The sequence below is a fragment of the Pinus tabuliformis genome, chromosome J (genome assembly GCF_031772625.1).
Source record: "Pinus tabuliformis cultivar Carrire ecotype Pingquan chromosome J, CPIR1, whole genome shotgun sequence".
In the NCBI taxonomy this organism is placed as follows: domain Eukaryota; kingdom Viridiplantae; phylum Streptophyta; class Pinopsida; order Pinales; family Pinaceae; genus Pinus; species Pinus tabuliformis.
In genome coordinates, this window is record NC_142295.1 from 545,937,531 (window position 1) to 545,962,426 (window position 24,896).

At 38.5% G+C, this 24,896-nt stretch overlaps 1 protein-coding gene across 5 annotated transcripts in view; it reads right to left on the minus strand.

The window, feature by feature from the left end:
• Positions 1-23,830, minus strand: part of LOC149228174 (autophagy protein 5-like) — a 362,140-nt gene extending 338,310 nt beyond the window's left edge. For all 5 annotated transcript variants that reach the window (XM_089378082.1, XM_089378081.1, XM_089378079.1 and 2 more), the window contains exon 1: positions 23,527-23,830. In XM_089378082.1, coding sequence (XP_089234208.1) covers positions 23,527-23,609 — 83 coding nt within the window. In that variant the 5' untranslated portion in view covers positions 23,610-23,830. The remainder of the gene's footprint in view (positions 1-23,526) is intronic.
• Between the last annotated feature and the right edge of the window lie 1,066 nt (positions 23,831-24,896).

Consider the following 24,896-nt stretch of genomic DNA (forward strand, 5'->3'; position numbering starts at 1 on the left):
GCTGATCAGGTGCTGCTTCTTTCTGTCAAGAAAAACGGGGTGCACTGCATGGGTAGTTCACCAGTAGAGGTCAACATCTGGCTCTACTTGGGGACACGTTGCTGCTTGCAGGAATGTGAGAATCCAGAATCTGCATCCATACAACACCAAAAATAAGTAGCGTCCATCCAAAAATCAGCATATACGTTAAGCACAATAAAGATAAAAGCTCTTCATTTATTAACTATCTAAAGCAGAAACGAAAATGCGGAAAAAACAAGGAGTAGAGTTAGAAATACGATACAAAGGATGCCCTACGGCATCAGATGTGTTCAATATAGTGCATACTGAGCATTTGCCTGCTTTCAGGCAAATCTGTCGGCTGCTTGTCGGATGTGCCATGCCCAATTTTGCATATGGTAGGACTCTTTCCTATCCGAAAATCAAGCTGCTCGCGGCCGTCTGATGTATCAAATCTTCGTCTTATCTTCTTTCTCTTGCGCTTTTTCTTTCTGGCTGGTTGAATTACTGATGACCTGGTACTTTCTGTTTCAAAGCTATCAGATGAAGTATGTAAGATATGCGTGCTATGTCTTTCTTCATCTTGCATCTGATCTTTATCATTCTTAAGTCTGTCTGGATCACCCTCAATCAACCATCTTTCAATCGAATCAACGACCTCCCAATAATAAGATGAATCTTGTTGCAGCAAATGAGAAGACTCCTGATCTGTTGATGTTTGCTGGTTTCTCTTATCCTCTGCCAGTTGCTGAAACCTTTGAACTTGTATTTTAATGGCATCCATCTGACTAGAGTGTTCAACCTTTGAAGCACTGATTTGTCTGGCATGGTGTTCTTGCATGTCTTTTATTACTTTAACATTCTTTTCCTTTATGTCCATCAAGCAATGCTGCATAAAATTTATTTCTTCTTCATGATTCGCTTGCATCTCAGCCAACTGATTATTATGATTGAATGTCATGACAGTCATTTCCTCATCCATAGTGAATAACTTATTTTGCATAGAGTCAATTTCCCTATCATGATCAGCTTTCATGGTCACCATATTTTCCTCTAAGACTGACATCTTGCTATGCATGTTTCCAATTTCTGTTTCATATTTAGTTTTTATGGCCTCAATTTCTTTAGCATGGTGACTTTGCGTGACCTCAATCTCCCTAATACGTTTTTCCAGATGAGTGCATAAAGTTTTCACATCATTGACATAATTAGTTTGATTGTTTTCCATATTTCTCACCAGCATCATTAGATCTAATAAAATTTTCTTTTGCTCTTCCCTTTCATTGTCATTTGCCCCTGATTTTTCATTATCATGAACTTGATCTGCAGTATTTTCGGTTGATGACACATTCTGACTTTGAAATCTTTCTTCAACAGCGGAATTACTTTCTTTCTGTTCAACAATTTTAGAGGTAGAAGGCAAGCTGTTCGGATAACAATATCTATCTTCAAAAGCATTGATAATATCAACCAAAGAAGTGAAAGAATCCTTAGGAAAATTGTTAAACCAATTCAAAGCATCATCTTCTAAAGAAAGGACAAATAGACGCATTTTGATATCGTCATGATTAAACTGAGGGGATCTACAATATATGATCATGATGCGAATAAACAAGTCAATATGCCTTTTAGCAGCGATTGGATCACCATCTGAAAAAATAGGTAATTCAGGAAGGGCCTCCTCCGGAAAATCATGGAGACGGTGAGTAAAACGACATGGTTTACATGAATAATCCATGATGAATAATAAAGGATGAGATGGATGATAGAACTAGATCTATGCTCAAGAAAATCAAAAGATGAAAGAAGTGGAGTCGCCACTTGAACAATAAGTCTGATTCTAAGATCCAGAAAGCAATCAACAAAAAGATATGCGGCAGGCCTCTTGTCTGGGAAAAAATAAGAAAATGGAGTTGCCACCCAAACAAGAAACAAACCGAAGAGACGCTACTGATACGTGATGAAAAGATGCCAAAATATTGAATATGCCAGCTCAAACTGAGAGATGAGAAAGATGAGAAGATGAATGTCGATGAAACTCCAGGAATAGAAAAACTCTTTCCCCGGCAACGGTGCCAAAAAATGTTGGCGTTGCCGGGCCAGACGAACGATAGGAAGATGAACGATGAATGATGAAAAGTCGTTGAAACACCAAGGACAGAAAAACTCTATCCCCGGCAACGGCGCCAAAAAATGTAGTCGCGCGGATTGACACGACAACGCTCAGACCGGGGGCTGTCACTCTGATCCCCGATCCCTCCGTTTAAGCCTGTCTCCCGCGGCTAAGGGGGGTAGTCCCTGTGAGATGATGAGGCCAACTGTCGACCAGTTGGTTGGGAAACACGAGATACGATATAAAAAGGGCTCGATGGATTTTGGTTAATTTAGCAGACCAGTGCCTTGTTAGACTGATGTAGAAACGATTATTTTTTAAATGATATAGAAACATGGACCATGAACAGCAATCATCTATCATCAGCTAAAAACACAATGCTCTTAAAACGATATCCAACAGCTAAAAATTTGAAAAAGATGAATGCTTTTAAATCACCACGAGAATCATAAACCATCAACCAGATATCAATTTCGCATCTCGGCTTGAAAACTTTAGATCTCAGCAATAAAGATATAACGTGAAAGCAACTGAAATCTGGCAAAAAAAAAATTTCCAAAATTTTAATATCTTTTCAATTTTTTTTATTTATTTTTTTTTTTTTTTTTTTTTAAATATTAGAAAAATGAAAATAAAAAAAAATCTAAAAAATTTAAAATCTAAAATCTATTCTAAAACAAAACTATAAAAAATTAAAATAAACCCAAAAATCTTTTTTATTTTATTTTTTAATATCTAAATCTAAATCTAAAAAATTCTAAACTAAAACATTCATATGAAAGCCTAAATCTAAAATAAAAGGTATATACATAAACATTAATTAAAATATAAAACAAAATTTATAATCTACAGAAATAAACTAAAGTAAAACTAAATCTAAACAATTAACTATACAAACATAAATCTAAAACCTAAATATTAAAATTCATTGTAAATCATAAATCAAAACTTTAACTAAACTAAAAATAAATTAAAATCTAATAAAAATAAATCTACGCTAGCTAAACTAAGAATTTATTTAAAATCTAAATAACACTTCATGCCAACGCTGTCGTATGTACATATACATCAAAGAAAAACGGAACGATAATGAGAATGCCGCCTTACCTTCTGCGTTTAAAACGAAGATCCTGACCCGTCACAGAAAAAGAAGTCGAGAGCATAGCTTGACGAAGGAGAGCAGAGAAAAAACGTATCGGTTTTACCTGTCAGTGGGCACAGAGAACTCAAACTCGGTTTTTTGCAGGGTTTGCAGGTGAGATTGGAGCGGAACAGGAGCCAGCGTTTCAAAAAATGCGACTTTCCTTCGAAAATCAAAACGTTATCGCTCATATGCAATCACGTCCCCAGCAGAAATGAAAAATCGAAATGCGTTGAATGATATCTTAGCCACCGGAGGAAGGAAATGTTTGACTCAGCCTCGAACAAAAAGAATTTTACAGTCGACGGCGGCAAATGGAGATCGATTTGACAGTCACACGAAAACGATGAGTTCAACCTGAACGTTTTCCATGCATGCCCACGGAACTTCGGCCAGCACTGAATGATGTCCACGCTTAAAAATGCTCAACGCATCCTCAGAAGACTACCTTACGCCAAAAACCTGTGAGACATTTGGCCTTATGCCTCCACAGATTTTCGCAGGCTCGATGAGGGTTAAGCTAACATGCTTTACTTCCTTTTACAATTTCTTGCAGGTTTTTCAAGGACGCTTGAAACGTTTCATGCTTATGCCACCTTGACTGATGGAATTTTGAGTAGACAGGGGCCACGTAAATGTGAACAGATCTTGAACAATAAAATAGTTTGATGAAACCCCTGAAATTTCTCAGAAACCCTACAAAATTTTTCTCCCAGATCTTATCTCAGATCTGCATCCTGCAAGAAGGAAAACAAAACCTGGCAGATGCACAAAATTTTAAAGTAAAACCTAAAATTACAAAAAAAAAATGCAGTAAACTAAATCAAAACCCTAGAACAGCTGACCAATGTACAGATTTTGGCTCTTTAATAGCCAGATCTGGCAATAAGCACGGAAGATATTCAAAAGAACAGAAATTTTCACACTGTCACTGTGAAGAACATCAGAAGATCTCTCATGCAAACTAAAAAAAAAAAAAAATTTCGAATGATAAGCCCGGGATCAAGAACTGGCTGGGCTCTTTCAGAAAACACAACTCGGGAGTTGGCTGGTTCAGCCGAGAACTTCCCCTAACGCCCAGTAATCTGAAAAAGGATTTCCTGCACAACTTACAATCAACTATCAACGTAGAAGGAGAAAACAATAGTGAAACCCTGATCAAATGGAGATACCTGCCAATGTATTTCAGAATCTAAACTATCATTCAAACCCCAAAGATCAGACAAGATACCTGTGCCTAGATCAATCTTCATTAAGCTATCATTAATGGCTGAAAATAAAATTATGCAGAACAAATAGAACAATCTTACAGCATTTTCAGAAGAGTAACACCAGCAAGATTTTTAACCCCAAAGTCTTCTTTATTGCAGAAAATCAGATTACAAGAGAGCTTCTTCAGTCTTAGACTCACAGATCCAATGATTTGAAATGACCCCCTAAGACCCTATATAAAGGAAATGATCCTAACGGCTAGTTCGAGTGATCCATGTAGAAATGATCTCGACCGTTGATGAGGATCAAGACATCTCTTGATCTCATCCGTCGATTTATTAACTTAAAATATTATTATTTTATTAGTTAGGGTTTTTGCTTCATTTTTTTATTTTTTTATTATTTTATTATTTTTATTCATTTTTTAATTTTTTAATTCATTTAACATGGATCACTGAACTAAGCTTTCGGAAACATCACCTAGGACCTAGGACTTAGGACTCATGAGGGGATTTAAAACATTTCTCGACCCTCAGGACACATTACATCATGACTTTTACAATTTACATCTCAAGGGGACAAGCCCACTTAATACAGACCCTCATAAATCACCCAGCTCTGCGACACCACGATAATCTAGCAGATCAACACACTAGGATTCTCCTAAAGTTCTAATGACAAAATCAATCCCGGCTTTGGGGTCAGGTTTGAAGGAAAACTCTGCCGATCCGTGGATCGGTGAGACGAAAAACCTTCCGGGACGTAGATTATCATCAGAAAGTTAGGTCCACCTAGGCAAATTACATACATGACTCCTGTCTGCTAAGATTATTTACAATTAATACATGCAGACTGGGTTTACAATCAAAAAGATCAAGCTGCTGATGATGGCAGGATGGCACGGACATGCTGATCAGGTGCTGCTTCTTTCTGTCAAGAAAAACGGGGTGCACTGCATGGGTAGTTCACCAGTAGAGGTCAACACTCCTCAAGCCAAAATGATCTCCAAAACTCGAACTACAAAATTGTGCTATGCCTAGCACCTCCCCAATAAACTTCGTTAATCTCCTCAAATGAAAAATCAAAATTGGGGATATTACAATCCTCCCAGCCAAAATTTGCTTGTCCTCAAGCAATGTCTGAACAAGCACCCTCTCTAGTTGTTGATCCCCACTATTAATGCAAACTATGTCAGAGTCCCAAATGCGCCATTGAATCGTCCTTGACCTCTACACTCTCTTATCATAAAGGAATCCCTCAATTCCAGGATCCCAAGCCATCATGTCCAACGTCAAGCTCCCTTTGTTCCACTTACTATCCTGCTAGGTATAAGTACCAAAAGCCCTCTGCATACCATCAATGAGTAGGACATCATGATCATGATAGTGTAGCACTCTAACCAATTCCTCATCACGCTGCCCTACCGAGTGGTCCATCTCATACACTCCAAGAGTAAACTCTTGAAGATACCACCCAATCCCTGCAAAGATAAAGTCTCGCTCAGATGGCTTCCCCTAATATCTTCCTACTGATGCACCTGGCATGCTGATGGAGTACCCCACACCATCAATGAAACACTAAAGCCTAATGGAAAATCTGAATGATCTCCCCCTATAGAAATCAGCGCATCCCCAAGGGTAGTTGTACTACAAAGTGTTGTGATGCCCGGATCCCATGCTAGTCTAAAAAGGGTGCCACCATGTGGGCGTTGCGCAACTCCGACCATGACAGTCTGCCCATCATGCACAAGTTGTACCCTCCTCTTCTAGGACCTGATGGAAAAATATCTATAGAGGTGAAATACATATTTCCTAGGCATCTACATGACGCCAAGGCCTACCCATCCAAATCTAACTCCAAACCTATGCAGCAATAAAGAAAGTCTACCTCGTCATACATTGAAGGCCTCTAAGAACCCCAATGTGCCAACCCAAGAGTGAACAAGATCACTCTCTGCCATGACTCCGCTCATCACGAGACAGAGTGATCTATCAACCAACTGAATCCCTGCATCCCATAGTCGGACCTGTTGTGGCATAGCTCTGACAACTGCTGGAATCCATCCATGCCTCATCTCTAGTCCCTGCATGCAATCAATATATAGGCTCCATATATCATGAACTAATTTGATGCATGCTAAACTGCCTTGTGCCTGCCACTGTGTAGTACTGATGACCGCTGGAAGCCACATGTGCCAAATAGCTACCCCCTGAATGCAACCAATAGATGGGTATCTGATACTCGCAATCGACTCGGTGTATGCGGATCCCTCCTGCTCCTGCCAACCATCACCACTAGGTATGCCATCCACCCTCTCGATAATGTGCCAATACAATGTCTGGAGCCCGGACACATACTAGAAAACTGCCTCAGCCGTACACGGTATCCTTTGCCCATGCATGGTCCTGACATGCCCTGTGGAAAGAGTGACACATGTCTCCCTCGTGACCAGCTCCCCATGCGTAGGCTCAGTGATGAATGATATGCCACCCCTGCAGATGATCACCTCATCCCCCAACTTGTGGTTGTCAACTCGCGCACCGACCCAATGCCACCATTGAGAAGTCTCTCCCCTAGTGCGTTGCGTGTCATCCAAATATCTCGGGTGAGCTCCCCGTCCCCCACTGCTCATGCCTAGAGTGTCAAAGGACAACAACCAAATCGACGGTGCCCGTAAGTGATGTAGAAGAGGGTCAAGCGTGTGAGTCCCCATGGATACCATCAAGTATCGCTCATCTGTGTCCCTGTCGATCTTGGGTGAACTACACCCAAAGGTATGCCCGGTGTCTCCATCTAGGAGTCTCCCTAGAGGCAACACTCCAAGACCCCGCTGCACAGCACCGTACGCCCCTGCATACCACCGAGCATCCATGTACTCCTCGACATGCCACTGTACACCGCAGCCTACCCCTATACACCGCTAGATACCCCCTGCTACTGTTGTCCCATCCTGTATCACCTCATGTCCTGCCTGTGTCACCGTACTTGACACTCCCCGCGGGTACTCAATGCGATGCGAGCTACTCCCCCTACTCCACAGTGTAAACCGACATGCTACAGCACACCACCATGCATCTGCATGCTCCTCTGCAAGCCACTGCTCCTCGCTGCATCGCCTTGCACACCACTGGATGTTATGGCCTAAAATTAGGTTTGTACACATCAGTCTGCATCCCTCTACATAACACTGGACCCTACGAGATAACTCTGTGCAGTCCTGTGTACCACTGCTCACTGTCGTACCACCCTGTAACATACGGTATCCTGCATGTTCCAAAGTATCCACCACTCTACTAGTAAACCCTCCATGATGTGGGCTACATTTCCCCATCTGCCCTGAAAGACCTGAGCAGCCTGAACCCTCACATGTCAATAGGAATGACACTACTTTGCCTATCCTCAGTAGCTTTGGTGTCCAATATACCAATGAGAGGGCACCGTCTCCATGTAATGCCCCATCTGGTGGCCTGCCGATGCCACCTCCTCCTACCAACTCCTGCCAGAGTAAGCTAATCACCCTGTGACTCCACGCACAGTCAATATGCCAAGACAACTCATGAAATTTGTCTGCTCCCCTATCAAACCATCCTGTCACTAGTGTTGATTGAGACTTGATAGAGATCTGAAAATGTGTGTGCGCCCAAACGTCGGATCCATCATGCAGCTACTACCATCACCTACTAGCTCTATGATGTGATGGGAAATCCCACCTGGATCCCAACAACAGTCTGGCCCTCAAGTCCCTCTGGTAATCCATGGTCTCTGCTGAAATGTGGCCATGGATGTATCCAACCACCTAGCCTACTCCATCGAGTACCAGCTCAATACCTCTCGCCATCCAATCCCAATGGAGGGATTGAATGTACAATCCCCTGTGGAAGGAACAAGCACTCCAAGCTGATGTGGTGTCATACTCAACTCATGTTGCTCAGTCTTGCTAACCTAGCCATCCCCTTGATTATGTCTAGACAACTTTGCCTCCCTCAATCCAATGCATAAGGGTGGGCTAATAACGTTGTAGATCCCATCAATGTGCCTCTGAAGCGAACTATGTTGAAATCCCAACATGTGGTCTCTATGTTGCCCCTCATCAATGGCTAGCCCAAAGGATGGTTGCACATCCTCCTCCATCATGGACTCAACACGAGCCTCTAACTGCTCCTCCATAGACAACCCAACAAGCAAGACAAGCTCGCCAGTCAACTGCAGGTGATTGTCGTCCAGTAACTATGGCATAGATCTAGATGCCTTTGTACCTATCGACTCCTCATCAACAGTGGAGATGTCTTTTGGCACCTCATCAACTTGTGGTGCGTTGCTATCATTTGAGTACTAGGTCACAACCCTGAATACCTCATCAATGGATACCTCAACAACGGATGGCATCTCATCAATGGGTGTATGCTCAACTGTCTCCTTGCCAACCATGGCCCCTTCAACTACTCCTTCATCTTCTGCCTTAATCCTCCTCATCATCCCTACATAATTCCACTGAATTCCCACTTATTTGTGCATGTCTCTTAGTTCACAGAACTCAAGAGAGGGCCGCCTGAATACCATGTCCCAAAGATTGGTATGCCCTCCAATTTTTTGCCAATAACTCCACATCAGTTGCAATCATGTCTTGCCATCTTGATGCATTATCCATAATTTTGGGCATAGTGGATTTGTTGTATAATTGAAAATGGTCTTGATTCCCAATTGCAGAATGAATCAGTTGCTCCCCCACATCAACCATCATTTGTTGCATCCTAATCACCTCATTCAAGGTTACTACCATGTTTGATTTTAATCTTTCTTTGGATCCCATTATTTCTTAGCTTTTTATTCTAGTTTTGTCATAGAATGAAGGGTTTCCCACAGAGCCAAGATTATGGCTCTGATACCATTGTAATATTCTTGACAGAAATATTAAGTGAATAACAGAAACATGCACTATGACAATAACTAGGAAATTCAACACATACGCAAGAAATCACAACACAAGAGGAAATGCACCAAAATTCCGAGCCATTTTATTTATTTCCAAGCAAATAAAGTACAAATGAGTATGAAAGTGGAACCTAGGCTTGCTACAACAAGCATATCCAAACTCGGGTGATGATCAAGTTGCCCAAATGTTAGATGAGCTCCCCACCATGATTATGCACAAGCCCAAGAAATTATTACCACTGCTATAGTAGGTGAAGTGAGATTTTGGCCCTCAAATCTACTCCAAAATTATGCAAAATTAAATGTATGCTCTCCACACTAGCTCCAACAAAACCCAGAAATCTCTCACAGACCCAAGTGATGGAAATGGTCCTGGGGTAAATTGCGCCCTCCTCCAACAATTTATGCTACTAACCACTGAATGGAACTAGTTATTCTTCCCTCAAAAGTGCTTGGAAAATTCTGTAAAATTAATCCTAGCCTCCTCTCACCAAACCCACAAAAACCCAAAAAAGGGTTTGGGTTAAATCCACTGACCCCCAACCAAGTGCAAATAACCCAATTTGGCCAGAAAATGCCCACATCACTGATACTGTTGAATTAAGCCCAAATCCACCACTGGAAATCTCTCCCAACTTTGGTTAAATTCTCCCCTGAGGAATACCTCCAATCTCCGACCCTCATCTCTCCTCAACCTCTATTCCTCCAACCCCTACGCACTTCCAGAAATGTAGAATTACAACCCAAGAATTCTCTCAACTCAGCCCTGCTAATCACCACAAAATCTCTAGCTAAATTAGGGGAAAACCCCAGCAAATCCACCGATGTCCTGCTCCTTCGTAATTAATCTCCCTACAAGCAATTCGAACCACTTCTGCACCCTGTAAGAAAAATGTACCAAACGAAATATCTTGCAAATATGCCCAATGGGAACTCTGAATTGAGCTCCCCAAATTGCCTCACTAGGGAGACACTCGAAGTTCTCCGAAATGAGGGTGGAATTCCAACTCGAAAATTCATTGTGCTAAACAGCACAGTTGTCTTGGCTAAACAACTCAAGAGAACTCATGTTAAATTGTCAAATGATCAAAGATGTCTCAAATGAGAGCCTCCTTGTTCTATTTATAATTGTTGGCCTCTCTCCCCCTTGGTGGCCCCCACTTTCCACTATTTCACCCCCTTTCTTTTTCTCTCTCTTGTGGCCCCCACCTGCAAATGTGTTGCAATGTTTCCTTTTCACCCAAGCTCCTCAAGCTGAAATGATCTCCAAAACTCAAACTACAAAATTGTGCTATGCCTAGCACCTCCCCAATAAACTTCGTTAATCTCCTCCAATGAAAAATCAAAACCAGGGATATTACATTTTTTCCTTCGCAAATGGATGTGTCTCTTCATTGGGGCCAACTTGACTTGAGGGAGGGCTGACTTGACTATCTTGGAGCCAAAGATTCAAATTTCAAATTTCAAAAGTTTCTCTTTTAAATCCAACATGAAGAACATGTCTTATACAAATTCTTTTAAGGGCTAAATAATCAAAATGACATAAAGAACATGCCCTACAAATTCTTTATATAATGCAAGGGCTAAAATATAAATTATGAAGATCGAACATAGCTACAAATATTCAACACTCAGCACCACTCCAAAGAATGTTTTGCCCCACTCTAAGAGTAGATATGACCTTGATGCTTCAAAGTTGCCCCACCAGAGATAAGCATTGGGTTTTGAGATGATTTCACATGGTGCTACATCCCCTCATGTACTTCCAGATGCTGAAACACTAAGCCATAGTTCTCAGGCATTTGACTACTTGATGATGTGCCCAGATGGACCCAAGATGCATCCAAATTGGCCTTGACCCTGTTTGATGGACGTTGTTTGTTCCAAAGCCCAAATGACGATGATTGTCATTAAGATGACATGGGAGCACTTGCACATTCTCCTTGGACCCAAATGCTTGCCTTACATGATGACGACACTCCCACAAACCCTAGAAGGGTGACAAAGACATGTTTATGGACGACATCATGGTTGAGGAGGTGCTTTTCTGAAATGTAGCCATCCATTTTGAGGATTCCTTGGAGTGAGGAGCACTCATGGACCTATTCGTCACTTGCTTGATGGATCTTCATCATTTCTAGAGAATGATGTCATGGTGAAGACATTTATTTACCATACATGTGGGCTATTTTTGGCATTTTGTGATGTTTTAGAGCTATTTTAAGATCAACTTGTGACCATTTGATCTTGTTGAATAGTAAAGTGAATTTTTTAGGGGTTTTGCTTGCAAAATTATGAAAATGAGACTTGGTTGCCCTCATATAAATAGAGGGGGGTCTCATTTCTATTGGATCATTCATCATCACACTTCTCTCTCTTTTGGAAGTGTGCATTAGCTTTAACCTCTTTCTACTTATACAAAATGTAATTCTATGGTGTAAATTTCTATTGGACGTGGATCTTTTGCTTGAAGATGGTTTCTTGGGATTGACTAAAGAGCTTCTTGTCAAAATTTTATAAGTTTACCACATATTTTCTATATCTTGCATGTTATATTGTTTGAAGTAGGATTTCTACATGTGCCAAGTTTAAAATTGCTAAATTTATCTAGAAATATTGCTCCCCTATGGTACGCAAAATTATTTCCCTTGAATCCTATAAGATAACTCCCAGCTGTGCATCTCTTAAATTTGAAATCTACCTAAACAAGAAGCCACTAGGGTTTCTAAGTAGACGCCCTTGCCATCTCACCCTCTTCAACAAAGTCATCCTCATTGCATTTGTCGAGATGACTCCATTGTCCATTTAGATCAAGGCACTAGTCTAGGTGGTGGTGATCAAACTCTCTACTTTTCTTAATTTCTCTCTTTTCTCTTTTTGATTCTAGATATCTAGGGTTAGGGTTAGGGTTTATATGAAACATTGTTGCCTGAAAAAAGTAATTTTATTTGATGTGTTGTTACCCTTAAAGTAGGAATAGCATTGAATAATTGTCTAAATACAAAATCTAGTATTTATTGTAGGTTCAAACCCTGTTTCTAGGGATGACCTCATCATTTTATTATTGTTTTATGGCATATGCATGTTTCAACCACAAAAACTACATTGCAAACCATATAGTATGCATATATAATTGATAGTCTTGATCCTTTACTGATCTATCATTGTGAGACTTTCTTTTGGCTGCTATATGACATTGCATTCCCTATTATTGAAAATTTGTAAAACCTTAAGTTATAACAACCCTCTAATTTGCTTAATTGGTCTAAGGAGAGGGTCCTTTCCCCTTTTCTGGACTGCTTGGTGTTGAAAAGTGTAACTAGGTTCAGTCTTCACAATGACATGTGTAAATTGTGATTTTATGTAATTGATGAAAAGAAGAAAATAAAATTATTTTTGTAAGTACTTGAATCATGGGTTTCATGATCAAGGAATTTTGTTTTAGTCAAGGTTCCCATTGTGAACCTTTAGGTTTTGTCATCTAGTCATAAAAGTCAATTTGAGTCAATGTCATGTATGAAGGACCCTTCTTGGGCATGTTACATTTTTGTATGAGTCATTAAATATATAAGAAGGCCCTCCAAGACCAAGCAAAGACACCCTACAAGATGGAATAAAAGATCTTCACCAAATGACATGTCGGCTCACCCTCCAACAAGTCGGCCTAATTGATGAGGAAACAACTATAAATAGGGCAGTTCAGATTTCATTTGGAGTAGAGAATTTTCGGTCAAGCAAGTCTGAAATCAAGAAGTGCGAAGATCACTTGGGAAAGAGCCTAATCATCAGCAAAGAGAAGAGGAAGAAGAGTGAAGTCCTTAGCATCATTTTCAGATTTGTTTTGGGTCTATTTTAGGGTTGTTCTTCTGTCACACGTGCGAAGAAGAAGAGGATCATCTACTGCAGGAAGGTCGAGAAGGTTACAATCATCCAAGGTAGAATTAAGAGGACAATTCAAAGGGAAGTCGAGTTATCAAGAAGAAGTCTCCTTATAAAGTGAAGATAGTTAAGGGTAAAAGTTGGTCAACTATATGAGCTAAGGTTTCTGATTTAGAACCGAAAGTTGCAGACCTAAATCAAGGGGCCGAAATTTTGAAGGATAGCCAAGAAAGAAGAAGAAGTAAAGGGTTTGACCATCGTTGACTCAAGGAAGAAGAGGAAGCTTTGTGTCTTGGTCTTGGAGTGGCAAATAGGTAAAGGTCTTGATCTTGGTATTCGTTAATTGAAGTCTCTATAAGAAGAAGAATTTGTTCGGGTTTTCCTCTCAAATGGGTGAGGTTTTGGCCCTGGCTGATAGCCTATATTCTGTGTCTCTTGTCTCTTTATGGTTTATGCATTGGTAGTTGTTTGATGAAGAATAACATTATAATAATATAAGTAAAAGGAGATCCTAATCTAAGAAGTAAAAAGCATTCACAAGCAGTTATTAAAAGAAGAGAAATCACTTAACCTTGATGCCCTAAATTTCTCAACATGGGAAGGTGACAAAGTCAAGGAAGGGCATCTTATCAAGGGACACTCAAGCATCAAATCTTGAGGAAGGCATCAAAGCGAAGATCATCTTGAAGTCAAGATCTACAAAGGAAGCATCATAACCCTAGATCAAAGAAAGTCTACACCAACAAGAAGTCTTGGAATCCTCAAGTCATCTCAAGAGACCTCAAAGACCCTACATCTACTCAAGTTGAAGAGATCTACGAATCAAGGTAGCTTGAAGTTTATTCATCCAAGAGAAGCACTTCAAGATCAAGATCAAATCATCATCTTGAAGAAAGTAAAAACCCTAGCTCAATCAAAGAAGCATTCCTGGGATCCACTCTCAATCATTTTGAAGTTGAAGTATCTTGAAGACTATTCATCCAAAGGAAGCTAGATCAAAGGTGTTGTCATCATCAAAAGGGAAATCTCCTTTTTATCAAAGGAAGGATTTCATTTGGAAGAAGATCATTCAAAAGGCATCAATACATCTTCATAAATCATCATCATCAAAGGGATCAAGTTGAAGATTTCATCTTCAGTTGACAAGTAAGTATCTTTTCTTTTATAATCTAACATAGTGAAATGACTTCGTTTTGCAAGGAAATCTATAAGTTTGTTGGGTCATTGAAGTTCCTTGCATGGAAAAGGAGGATAGACATAGTCCTCAAAGAAAATGAAGTTAATGATAATGTCAATGGAAAGGTCTCCAAACCATCTGAAGGGCAAGCACTATCTGAATCAGTGATGATAATATCGGCAATATATCGCCGAATATTGAAAATATCGCGATATTTTCGGCGAGCCGAAATATCGCCGAGAAAATATCGCGATATATCAGAGGTATCGCTAATATCTCGGCAAAATATCGCGAGACGGCATAAAATATCACCGGGTGTGTTTTGCCGTGGCTAGAAAAAGGGAAAATCGTTTTTTTTCTTCATTTTTGTTTCTGAGTGTTGGAGAATGAAGGGGAAGAGTTTCATGGTGGTTGTCAAGGAGGGTTTGAGAATCAAACAACGATCATCACCACCAACTAAGATTTTTTTGTGGATCAAAGATTGAAGAATAGTGAGACAAGCTTCATTTCTGCCATTAACAGGTATGTTCTTAAAAACCCTTATGTTAATGATTTTTTCATAGATTTAGGGTTATTCTTGCTTGCCTCTTTGCCTACCAACATTTTGTTTCCTTGTTTTCTTCCATTTGCTATGATTTTCATGCCCATGAGCCAATGCAAGGGTTTTCTCCATATTTGGACAGCAAGCTTCATTTTTTTTTCAACTTTCTTATGCACCCTCTTATTGCCATTTTTCATTCACATTGCAAAATGCAAATAATGTAGTAATTTTTTTAAATGAGGTGGTTATTACTTATTATTTTTTGTGTTGGGGAGTTTAATGCCAATTTTTTTTTTTTGTGCCCTAGGTTTGAATTAGTTCACTACAAATGTCAAATATGCCAAAAGCCTTGGACCCATTTTGGGAGTATGGGGAGGCTGTTGGTGGGGCAAATCGGGCATATATATCATGCAAATTGTGTGGGACCAAGATGTCAGGAGGGGTTACACGATTGAAATACCATCTGGCTAGACTCTCTGCACATGATGCAGATGTAATGCCTTGTATGGTTTCTAGTGCAGAGGTTATACAAAAAGCTCTTGAAGCAATTGTTGAACAAGGCAGAAAGAAAGCTACTAGGGAGAGGCCAATGGTCTCAAATAGATAGCTGCTAGTTTTATTTGTTTTGCAACTTTTGCTACATATAAGTTTATAACTCATGATGATGAAATACTTTTTAAGTTTTATATATGTGATGTTATTTTGTTTGAGTCCTTGATTGGACAATTATCAGGGATCAGCAGGATATGTGATGTTATTTTGTTTGAGTCCTTCATTGGACAATTATCAGGGATCAGCAGGATTTGGTATCGCCTTTGAAGTTTGATGTATCATTTCTATTTGACATCATATATATCAATGCTTTCTTCATATTTATGTGTCAATGTGTTTAGTTCATGTTGTTATTGCTTTATATGTTTAGAAATCTAAAAAAAAATGAATATATTATGCATTTTTTATGCTTGCCGATATTTGCCAATATTTTGCCGATATTTTCGCCGATATTGACGATAAGATGTTTTTTGGACCTCGCCGATATTTTGCCGATACCGATATTTTCAACACTGATCTGAATACATGGAAAAGGATCTAAGGGCTCAAGGGATTCTTATGGAGTTTGTCAAAGATCCCCTCATTCCCTATATAGCAGAGCTAGAGACATCAAAAGAGATATATGATAAGCTAGTAGAACTATTCTCTAAAGGTGCGATAAGAAAGGTCATATCACTTAGATCTAATCTATTCAAATTGAAGGTGTCAAAGGATGAAGGGATATCTACATATCTCTCAAAAGCATCTCAAATAAGAACTCAACTGCAAGATCTAGGAGAGATGATATTTGATAAAGAAATGGTCTCCATTGTTCTAAATGCATTAACTGATGAACAAGGTAACCTTGTATCAAATGCCTGTAAGGAGAAGAATGTTATCCCATTCAACAACTTGTGGTTTCTATGCAAGATAGAAGAAGACAGGTTGAAGGCAAAAAGTGATGAAGGACCAAGTGAAAGAGGTCAAACATTTACTAAAAGGAAAGGGAAGTTCAAGAAGCATAGTTCTCAAGAAAACATGGCTAAGATTCAATGTTATGGATGTCAAGAATATGGGCATTACAAGAGAGATTGTCCTAAGATCAAGAAGGACAATATCAAAAGAGGAAGAGAAGAAGCCCATATCACGAAGAAGTGGAGGAAGTTGAAAAGAAGAAGTCCAAGAAAGAGGAAGTAAGAGATCTCTACTGTAACTGAGATAGTCTTCCTCACCTAAGTTCTTTTCAAAGTTCCTATTCTTAAGTCTTCTATGGTAAGATATGGCTATCATGATTCACTAAGTAATATGACGATGCATCATGGCATCATAGAAGCATTGAAAGCAAGAGCTCGTGACATCATCATAGAGAAGCATGAAAGATGGTTGAAATTGAAATCTATGAAAGTCAACTATGAAGGATATATCTCTTGAGAACCTCATTGGAAACATAAGTGGCACTTATGGAAAGGAAAAAATCATCCATGACAAAGCTCATCATACATCAGTCAAAAGTAAACATTTGTTGGATGGGGATACTCTAAATCCTCAAGATTCTTTGAAGGAATCTTCATCGAAATATTCATCGATCAAGAGGGGAAGCAAGTGTTTCATCAAGAATTCCAAAGTTGTGGAATTCATGGGATGATGGTATGATGACATCAGAGGTGAACCAGATCAAGGGATTGAAGCTCTTTTGAATCAAGGAAGCTACTAAAGGAAGTCTGGATGACACAAAGAAAAATAAGGTATGTATGCTTGTATTAAATATTGTAAATTCATGTCATATGAGTGCAGGTAACATGCATCAATCCTCTGTCATAAGAGCATAATCAAAATAAAGGATCTCCTCCTTCGAAGGGATGTAGGAATGCATAGGTCACACATTCAATAGATGAAATCAACATAATATGGCCTCATATGTAATATGAAGTGGTTGACATTAATTGGAAGAACTCTGATTGGAAGTTTCTGGGAATGGAATGTGTAAAAAAGGAAGGAAGAGATCGTGGAATATGCAACCATGGAAAAGGCAATCAACATCCGAGAAGCCAAAATATCTAACTAGGATATCTCCAAGAAAGACATGTAGACTCTAATAAAGTCTGAAAAAGAAAGAGACCCTTGACAATATGTATCTTTGGGAGATGTGTCGATATGTATGCAAAACGTTGATGCAAACTAGATGTCATGATGAAAGACCATCACAAAGGTTATTTTGATATGAGTGTTCATTTCTTATTTTTGAACAAATATTTGGATGGGCTTATGCAGGGCTGCCGAGGGAAGATCTATAGATATCTTCCACCACTGATACCCATGCAGTAGGATGAAAGACCCTTAAGGAAACATGGGATGAAAGAAGACAGCGTGACATGAAGGACGGCCAGCTATGGACTAATGGATCACGTCTTGATGATGACATGACTGACTCATGGATGAAAGTGATAGATGGTATGTGCCCTATGAAGAAGTCCCAAACATGAAGACTCCTAAATAACGAAAAGAAGTTCATGACATTGTGAGGAGGAGTTCTTCAAGCAGTAGATTGTCCCATCATCTCCACCTGAGGAGCTGTCGTAGGTCCCTAATTAAGATGGAGCCCGGAAACAAGTTTCTTACTTGGTAGAAACTTGGAAGCAAAATTCCTAAGCCAAGAGGGAGCTTAGGTACATTCCTTTCGTAGGAATGAGTACATTCCTTTATTGGAATAGATATGCCCTCCCTAATTAAGAGGGAGAGATAGACACATCATTCTTGTCTTCACTTAGGAAGACAGAATGGAGGATTGGGTAAACATCTAGCATCTAATACTCTTTGAGGATGAGTTAAAGCATCCAAGATAAGAGTAGTCATTGAGGACCGATATTCTTTGAGGATTGTGAATCCAAGATAAGAATAGTCATAGTGGAACACACCCTAAGAACTCGGGTGGGGTATGTTCCAAGAGAGACAATGATGAGGGTGTTTATACATCATTGGTCTCGCCAGCATTGTGCTCAGATCTCGTGGAGAGATAGAGCTGTTAGTCAAGGCCTTGCTATGTGACAATGTTGGTTGATATGATGCTAAACAGATGGGTTACCAATCCGACTCTTCTTATGAGAAATTCTTCAGATTGAGAATGACCAAGTACCATTATGAATACCTCCCTAGTTAAGAGGGAGTGTTGAAAAGTGTAACTAGGTTCGGTCTTCATAATGACATGTGTAAATTGTGATTTTATGTAATTGATGAAAAGAAGAAAATAAAATTATTTTTGTAAGTACTTGAATCATGGGTTTCATGATCAAGGAATTTTATTTTAGTCAACGTTCTCATTGTGAACCTTTAGGTTTTGTCATCTAGTCATAAAAGTCAATTTGAGTCAATGTCATGTATGAAGGACCCTTCTTGGGCATGTTACATTTTTGTATGAGTCATTAAATATATAAGAAGGCCCTCCAAGACCAAGCAAAGGCACCTCCTTCAAGTCGGCTACAAGATGGAATAAAAGATCTTCACCAAATGACATGTCGGCTCACCCTCCAACAAGTCTGCCTAATTAATGAGGAAACAACTATAAATAGGGCAGTTCAAATTTCACTTGGGAGTAGAGAATTTTCGGTAAGCAAGTCTGAAATCAAGAAGTGCGAAGATCACTTAGGAAAGAGCCTAATTGTCAGTGAAGAGAAGAGGAAGAAGATCGAAGTCCTTAGCATCATTTTAGGATTTGTTTTGGGTCTGTTTTAGGGTTGTTCTTCTGTCACACGTGCGAAGAAGAAGAGGATCATCTACTGCAAGAAGGCCGAGAAGGTTACAATCATCCAAGGTAACCGAATTGGGAGAAGGACAAGTCAAAGGGAAGTTGAGTTATCAAGAAGAAGTCTCCTTCTAAAGTGAAGATAGTTAAGGGTCAAAGTTGGTCAACTATATGAGCTAGGCTTTCTGATTTAGAACCACAAGTTGCAGACCTAAATCAAGGGGCCAAAATTTTGAAGGATAGCTAAGAAAGAAGAAGAAGCAAAGGGTTTGACTATCCTTGACTCAAGGAAGAAGAGGAAGCTTTGTGTCTTGGTCTTGGAGTGGCAAATAGGTCAAGGGTCTTGGTCTTGGAATTTTCAATTGAAGTCTCTATAAGAAGAAGAATTTGTTCAAGTTTTCCTCTCAAGTGGGAGAGGTTTTGGCCCTAATAGCCTATATTCTGTCTCTCTTGTCTCTTTATGGTTTATGCATTAGCAGTTGTTTGATGAAGAATAACACTAATAATATAAGTAAAGGAAGATCATAATCTAAGAAGTAAAATGAATTCACAAACAGTTACTAAAAGATCTTCGCACTTCTTGATTTCACAAGAAAAATCACTTAACCTTGATGCCCTAGATTTCTCAACACTTGGTGACCTCTACTACCTTCACCGAGGAGCACAAATGTGCAAGCCCCTTTTCTTAGTATTAAGGGACATTACAAATATACAAAACTTCATAAATCATACATGGACCTAAATCAACCAAATTTGACTCCTTTTTGGAGTCTTCCTTGGATTCCTGCCTCTTCCAACAATGCTTATTGAGATGCCCTAGCTTGTTGCAATACCAACGCTTAAGTTTACTCTTCTTGCCTTTTAACTTCAATCTGGATGTACCTCTCGATTCTCTCCTTTTTCTCTGGACTGACTTCTAGACACCATTGCTTCTGGTGTGGAGGTTTAAATACTAGATTTCCTCCACACCTCCTCAGACAACAATGCTCCAACAACACAATCATAGTCAACAATATCAATTTTACTAAAGCTAATGGAAGTGACTAAACGATTCCTTGATTTAGGTAATGAACACAACAATGTAACTGCCCTATCTTCGTCATAAATTTTAACACCCATATTTGTTGACTGGTATATGATAGTATTAAGAGCATTCAAATGATATGCAATTTTTGTACCATCTTTCATTTTTAGACTATATAGTTGCCTCTTCAAGTAGACTTGATATCCTGCTCCATAAGCCTCTTGTTGTGAAAAAACCAAATGGTATTGAGATCTCTGGTATCGAGGCCTTCCTGTTCTTTATCGATCATATTTGCAGGTTTCTTCCTCTTGTCATTTAATGCCTTACGCAATCCTTGCTATACTAACAAATCTCGCATTTTGAGTTTTCCATAATTTGAAGTTATTTTTACCATTAAACTTTTTTGCCTCGAATTTGGCATTCAACATCTTCACCATTAATTCTCTACACACGGACTCTCTCTCTAGATCAAAATTATTTTTTAAAATGTTAATTTGGAAATCTTGGAATTTAAAAAATATACGTATATACACACTTCCACTTGTCAATTGGGTTTATCTCGAGTGGTTAGGAGGAATGATTGGGATCCTCCCCACCCAGGTTCAATCCTTGTAAGTGACATGATGCACTTTCATGTAATGGACAAGAATATATATATTCCTCATATGGAATATATGGCTATTTATCTATCAAGAAATAAAACATATATATATATATACATACACACACACACACTTTCACCAAGAAAAGCAAATCTTGTGGCCTTCACCAGACTGGACTTCTTAAGGAAAAATTAGATGTCTACCGAATCAAAATAAATGATATCTATCTCCACCTTTAAAAAAAAAACTCCACCAAAAAAATTAGATGTCTACCAAATCAAAATAAATGATATCTATCTCCACCTTTAAAAAAAAAACTCCACCGATTTCTTTTCTTTTTTTTAATTGTTATCTCTAGATAAAAATGGCTCTATTGGCTAGGGTTTACCTCTTCATGACACAAGGCTCCAAGGCTTCTTCTCCTCGAGACAAAGTGGGTGGCCTACGGGTGGTCTATCAATGGAAATGCTTCAGTGGTTTTTACCTCACAAGCCCCTTTTCTAGACTACTCAGTGACCTCTACAACCTTCACCAGCAAGCACAGTTGTGCTTGTACAATCGTGGTTAAGATTAATCTCTATGCAACCTCATTGAAGAGAGTTCACTAACCCCTACCTGCAGCTCAAATATCCTCTGGCTTGACCCTTATGGTTTTGCAGCTGGAATAAACTCCAATTGGACCTCCTCCAATCGCTGAACGAACAGCTTTAGGGCCGCTTGGCTCCACCTCCACGAGCCTCTCTTTGATGGTTGGGGTTTTAGCAGCTAGGGTTTTGACTCTCTCACCCTCCTCCCGCAGATTGACTATAACTTTTATTATATAGTCAGCTCAATCTCCTCTCTGCACAACTCAGTCTCCGTGCGGCTCCTTCTACGTAGACATACAACCTCTCAAGCCCTCCTTTAACCTGCTCCAATACCACTTCTTGCTACATGCAGCCTGTGTTAATGACACAAGATGATGAATAACTCACACAACATAATTGTACATGGTAAAACCCTGATAGTGTGTCAAGGAAACATCCACGAGGCAAGGTAAGGTATTTTATTTATCAAGAAGAAAAGCAGGCTTACAACTCACTTCAATCTCTCAGGCTAGATCGATATATCAAAGTCCGTTACATTCATTATACAAACTACCACTGGTTTCATAAACCAACACCGTTAAACAGACCACCAACTATTTCCTTAAGTATATTTTAGTCTTTTACAATTTCTTTAATTAATTGTCGTTACAAATTCTAACACAACTCTGAATCGCTGTAAAGATCATACATAAAGATCTCCATTCACCGTGCCACTGTATCGTGCTCTTCCAGTCATTAGCACAACACTTAGCAGTGCTCTAGAACCCTTTCTTTAAGACCAGACATTTGTTTCCAGTCATTAGCACAACACTTAGCAGTGCTCTAGAACCCTTTCTTTAAGTCCAGACATTTGTTGACCCTCCAAGCGGAGGTTGTTGGTTTCAAATTTTGGAAACTTTCCCAAACGTTTTGGTATAACCCACTGCTGTTCCAAAACACACTTGTTCATAACTTTGACAAAAGCAGCTCCTCAGTAACCTCTACTAGTGATATTAGAGGGAAAATTCAAGCTCGAAATGCAGTACTGGCTTACGATCCAAAATCCTTTGTTTCAGCTATCACCCTAGAAGCTTTAGTTTAAATTTCAGCATGATAGAAAACCTAGAAATTATGTCAATGTTAAGTGAGTATGTGTGTGTGTTACGTGTCCAGAGAACTGGTGCTTCTATACTTTCATCTGAACATTGACCTAGTTGACCTTAATTTTGTTTATTTCTGATCCTGGTTGTGGGTCCATAAATTATGTGATAAGTTATAGACCTCCTTAATCTAGAAAAGATTGCTTGATAATTGCAGACCTGCAGTCAAATGCGAAATTTGACAAATATAGATTTGAATTGTGAAATCTTTCTCAGCTTTTCAAATTATTGGCTTGGTTTGGGGATTTTATAACCGCATCTGTGTTTCATTTGTTCCAACATCTATAGTGGGAACGACATCACCCATCATCAGGGATTGGTAGGATTTATCGAATTCCTGGCAAATGGGGAAGCAGGGAAATCAATGGAATCCCACGTGCTATAACGGCAGGATGTAATAAACTAATTTTAGATGTCCACTATGCTAATTACCAATATACAAACCTTCTTCAGCTCCAAACAATTCGCAATGGAAATTTTACTTTAGAACAGACAGATAAGGGATCAAATAAATTATGATTATGATGTTACATTTCTTTGAATTTGTCAACGGGATCTTGGTCCCGTGGTTAAATGGGCTCGTGACACTCTCCTTGTCGGCCATCTCATCCATGGAAGCAAAAGAATATTCGATTAAAAAAGGTGGAATTTTGGGTTCGTGGTTTGAAGAAGATACAGTATACTGATACAATGAACAATAAAGAAGTGTCAAACTTTGGAAATTCGTTTGCAACCTATAATTGATTTATTTATTTAAGGAAGATCTGGGAGATATAGTGACACAATTAAATGGAAAAAAGACAGACCGTATCCAATTGCTTTTAATTCCTGATGAGATGGGAGTGATTAGGAGAATGCAATTATTCTGTAACGGAGGTTGGATTTGGAATAGGATGGGTTGTTTCTTACCAGAAGCGGTGGGGGGGCAGGAACTGTTGTAACTTCGGAATCGTGCAAATGAACTTGCAGTGGAATGTTGCCCATCCACACATACTTGCGAGAATCCAAATCCAAATCTTGCACTGCCTCCTCCATTCTGTCCCTGTGATTCTTGTGATATATAATCTGAAATGCCAATGTCAATATGGTGAAGACGAGAATCAGACAATGACTACCGCGAGCATTTTTCCGCACGCTTCAATTTACACCAACGTGGAGGTTCTTTGTGGTTTCCCGGTAGCATAACGAACTTTTGTAAGGTTGCTCTCAGACATGGCCATAACCATAGTTTCAAGAAAATCAGGGAAACATTTATATATCAAAAAAATAATGTATTATCCATGGATTAGTTATGAATTTTATTTTTTATTTTTTTAACTAAACAAATAAAATTAGAAGCAAAATTGCTTATACCTTACTTTATATTTTATATAATAAAAAATACTAATAAAAGTGTTAAAAAATAATATTTTTTAATTAATATGATGTAATTTATTTCATTTTTTAAAAATTTATGATTTATTTTATTATTTGCATTATTTTTATAATAAAATTGGTGAGAATAAGAGTACTAAGTTTTTTGAACATATGTAATTTTCTTAATTTATTTAGTGAAAATTAAGTTTTTTTGGGAAAAGAAAGAGTAATAAGTTTTTATTTAAAATGTGTAATAAAAATTTCATTGGATTTAGTTTTTTTCTTATACTTTAAATCTATCTATTTTTTAAGGGGCGAGTTGGGTAATGTCTTAAGGATTTATAGGTTATTGGTTTTTTTTTTTTTTTTTTATATTTTAAAATTATTTTTAAAGGGTTAGTTGGCTAATGCTTTTAAGTACCTATAAATTTAAAGTGTTAGTTGGCTAATGCTTTAAGTACCTATATGCTATTAGGTTATATATTAGTTATGTTTTGTTAAATCTGTGGGATTAATATAATAGAAAACCACATTAAAGTTACTATGTCAAAATTTAATTTTTATATTAATTAAGAGAATTACTAAAATAACATTAGAATTTAATATAATAGTGTGACAAAAAATTCCAATTTTTTAAATTAATAAGGATATTTTAATATTTATAGAGAAGTCTAAATAAATTCTAAAGGGGTATTATTTTTTATAAAAAGAGGAATTGAATAAAAAATAAAATATTGAATAATTATACTTTTTGCTATGGATGTGAACTCATTTGAATGGTGAATGTCCATTAGTCAAATATTTTCACGTCCTTATTGGAAAACCATTTTGATAAGTTAATTTGTCATAAATCATTAGGCAGTCATTGTTTAACATATTATATATTTAACCTTTCATCGAGCTGAACAAAGATGTGCCTGCGA